Here is a 3,588-nt window from a genome sequence, read left to right on the forward strand (position 1 = left end):
GGCCTCACCCTATGTCCCCCAAATGCAGAAGAATTTGTAATACCCCACTTCAAGTTTGTAGACAGGGTGAGAGAATTCCTTAATGCCTTCTTACATCTAAGGGAACTTAAACCTACACTTTCTTCCATGTAAGTACAGTGAATATTAATCTATATTAAAGGAGAAAATAAGCTCTGTGTTTCTTATGGAGCTAAGGAAAGACAACACAGGCCTTGGAGATGAGAATATTCATTTAAGAGAGAGATGACTTCTTTAGTTTCTATTCCAAGGACTGTTTGTTTATTGAAAGCAGCCTTTGGGGAAAAACTGCAGTAATCTTCATCCCAGTTTGACAGATGTCCCTTCCTATTCAGGTGCGGGCTACCGTAACACTCTTGCCCTATGTTGGGCAGTGACCCATGCTGTCACAGAAGTCATACAGCCACTGGTGCTATGGTGCTGCATGCGCTGCATGGATTATGATCTAGCCCTTTGTCTACAAACCCAGCTATGTTGCAGATCTTAAAATATGCACTTTTCAAGAACCACGTATGCAGAGCAAGATGCAACAGGATGTAAATAAACTTCAGACACTGTTCAAAACTGCAATCCAGTATCTCTTTCCTGTCTCCTTGTATGTATTTTACCTTTCTCTACCCCAAAAAATACACTAAACAAGCCAGTTTGAGCTGATAGCTTCTATTTTCATCAGCGGTGAGGCTGTGAGCAGTAGTACACATTACTACCAGAGCTGAACATCATCACTGGTTTAAGTCCAACAGATAGCACCCAGACACCAGAACCAAAGTCTGCGGAAGGACCCAATCAGCTACGCGTGTCCGACATTCAGCAAGCTTAAACTCTTCAGATGCCCAATGTCCACATATTTTGTGCCACTTCAGGCACTAGCTTGAGATGCCTACATTACAAGCATAATTGCCTTAGGTTTTCTCTAGTAGTTAAATAGAAGCAAGTTTCTGCAGAGGGATTCTGACAACCAGGGATTTGGAAAGCTGGAGTAACTATACACCTAACTTCAGCAGTGCAGACATTTGTCTACGCTTGGGCAGGATAAACTTTAGTTTATGTTCTTGAGTTGTGAATTACATAAAGTCAATGATCAGGCTTAACATAAGGGCCTACAGCCTTACTCAAAAGTTTTCTTTGTGTTGTTCCAAATTTTCAGCTATTTGCACATGTACTTCCTTCTGTCTCAGATGAATTGTTTGATGTTCAAATTGGCTCTGGAGGAAGCTGAGTTTTCTTCCAAAGACAAGTCAAATAGATAATACTTGAGTGATTTCAATTTCAAGAGCAGCCAGAGACTGGACCAGCAAGTTCTGCAGGTTGCCTTTGCCAGATCTGCTCAGTGTGAGGCAGCCTGTGCAACAGCAACAGCCACCCACAGGGGAGCAGGCTCCACCCCACCAGATCAGTTCCTCTGATACATAATCTAGAGGATACAAAGAAAACATGGTCCTAAAAACTGAAACATACACAGGTAAATAAAGTTCCTGAACGAAGCACGTTTTAAGAGTAAAAAAAAAAAAAAAAACAAACCAAAAAAAACCCCAAACTACTTTTATTCAATAAGAATTTTTTACTCAAGTTTTCAGTCAGCAAGGAATAGTTTTCTGCCCGTGATTATTTCGGCAATACTGATTTTTTCACACTAATGGAGCTCCTGTCATATTACAACTGGCCCTAACCAAAATTCTAGCTTTTTTTTCCTTAGTCTACCCCTTAACTTGTTCCATTCAGCCATCTAGGCAGACATCCTTAACAAAAACATCTAATAAAGAAGAGATTACAGAGCATGCTATCTTATTCTAGTTTATAGAATGCAACACATGGCACATTAGAGTATTCCTTTCCAAAAGGACTACTTAATAAAAAAGGGAAAATAGCACCTATCTTCTTAAAGTGTATTCAAGTGAATATTTTCATAGGTAAATTTTTGCACTGCAAATTAAGATAGTATCATTGCAGCAGAAGAGGGAGACATTATTTTAAAAATTCTTTTTTCCTGTGAAATCCAAGTTGCTGCTTATTCATGAACTGTTGGAATAAAGATAACCATCCTTCAATACTCAAATCTGTTATGAGACAGTGCTTGTCAAGAGGTCCAACTGCTTTTTAAGCAAATCTTGCACTTTAATTAGTTTGGTAGCCTACAGGGCACAATTAGGTATTGTGATGAAGCTACAATGAATATGGCTTTCCTATGTTGATAACATCATTAAGTTTCACACAGGCAATCTGACAACTGAGGGGGTTACAATCCTGCAGATACATCAAGTAATACATCTTTGCACACATAGATTACATATCAAATTATTGCCGTAGCACAAACCTGTTCCATTATGTATCTTATATAGGACAATTAGGACATACCTGCGCTACATTATGAAATAGACAGCTACCCAAACCAAGTAGACGGGTTTTACTTAATACCACCAAACTTGTAGGTAGCCTCTCTCAAACATATCTAACAATACAACTCAGTACTCGAGTATATACTGACTAGGAATGCATTGTAATATTTATGTAAGAAACAGGACGGAGCTAAATACCAATCGGTACAAAGATCTTCTGTGCCTTTCCACAGAAGCTGAATTGCAGTGCTGGAATGACAATTTGCTGCTGTCTTAGATTATTCAGTCATCAGCAAAATTACATCAAAAGACTTACTTAAAATTCACAGTCAAGATGATGGAGGAAGTTTTTCCAACAGTACTAATTTTGGTTTCAAGTTTAAAGTGAAAGGAGGTAGCACGGTAAGGTTCAACCCAATTTTACTGATGCCAGGTATATTTGCCAGTGGCCTGTGGGTTGTCTTGTAATGTGCTATTTGAAGAGGGTTTGTTTCCATCAGTATGTGTGTGTAAGAAAACATCAACTGGTCTCCTGGTTTAACATCTTCTCTTTTGTCATACCTGTAAAGAATAAAGAAGGCTTATTTACATTCCTCTCTTTACCTTCATTATCGCAAGGGCATGTAGCATCCAAGATGAAACACAAAAGGACCTGTAACATTCTCAGTTACATCTCTTGACAAAATTAACTAGTACTGGAGGAAGAAACAGTATTTTTGAAGAGTTTAGGAAGCCAGTCACTCCATGCAAGTCTTTCTGCTGTTATTGTGATATAAATCAAGACTCCTAGAAAATTTCTCACTAGTCCTCTATTTGAGTTCTGTGGAGAAAGGACACCAAAGCCTAAGACTGTAGAAAACTGGACTTTAAGTAAAACTTAAAAATAAGTTTTACTCTACAAGAATTGCAGTTTGGGTAAGTGTGGAGTTTTTGTTTGGTTTGGTTTGTTTGGTTTTTTTTTTTAATTAAAAAAAAAAATGTTATGAGGCACTTCAGCAGAAACCTCTCTCTTCTGGTAGTCATACATTAAAGTAGGAGCCTCAGAGAATAGCAGGGAGAAGACTTCCTTGAACACTGTAGGAAAGAAAGAACAGCCTGGCAATTATACTATTAACTTGACACTTGTTATTTCTGGGTTCAGTTCCCTGATTTACTACATGTTTGGGCAGATCACTTTGGGTCAGCTTTTGTAAACCTGTTTAGGTACCTAAATATATATAAATTATAAAAAAAA

The 3,588-nt window shown here is 38.1% G+C and overlaps 1 protein-coding gene across 1 annotated transcript in view; it reads right to left on the minus strand.

Moving 5' to 3' along the window:
- Positions 1-1,986: 1,986 nt before the first annotated feature.
- The window catches only part of ALG12 (ALG12, alpha-1,6-mannosyltransferase), an 11,018-nt gene continuing 9,416 nt past the window's right edge, over positions 1,987-3,588 (minus strand). Inside the window, exon 9 of the mRNA XM_009580293.1 lies at positions 1,987-2,915. Within this exon, the coding sequence (XP_009578588.1) occupies positions 2,684-2,915 (232 nt within the window). The 3' untranslated portion in view covers positions 1,987-2,683. The remainder of the gene's footprint in view (positions 2,916-3,588) is intronic.

This window comes from Fulmarus glacialis, unplaced genomic scaffold (assembly GCF_000690835.1).
Source record: "Fulmarus glacialis isolate BGI_N327 unplaced genomic scaffold, ASM69083v1 scaffold26226, whole genome shotgun sequence".
Lineage (NCBI taxonomy): Eukaryota > Metazoa > Chordata > Aves > Procellariiformes > Procellariidae > Fulmarus > Fulmarus glacialis.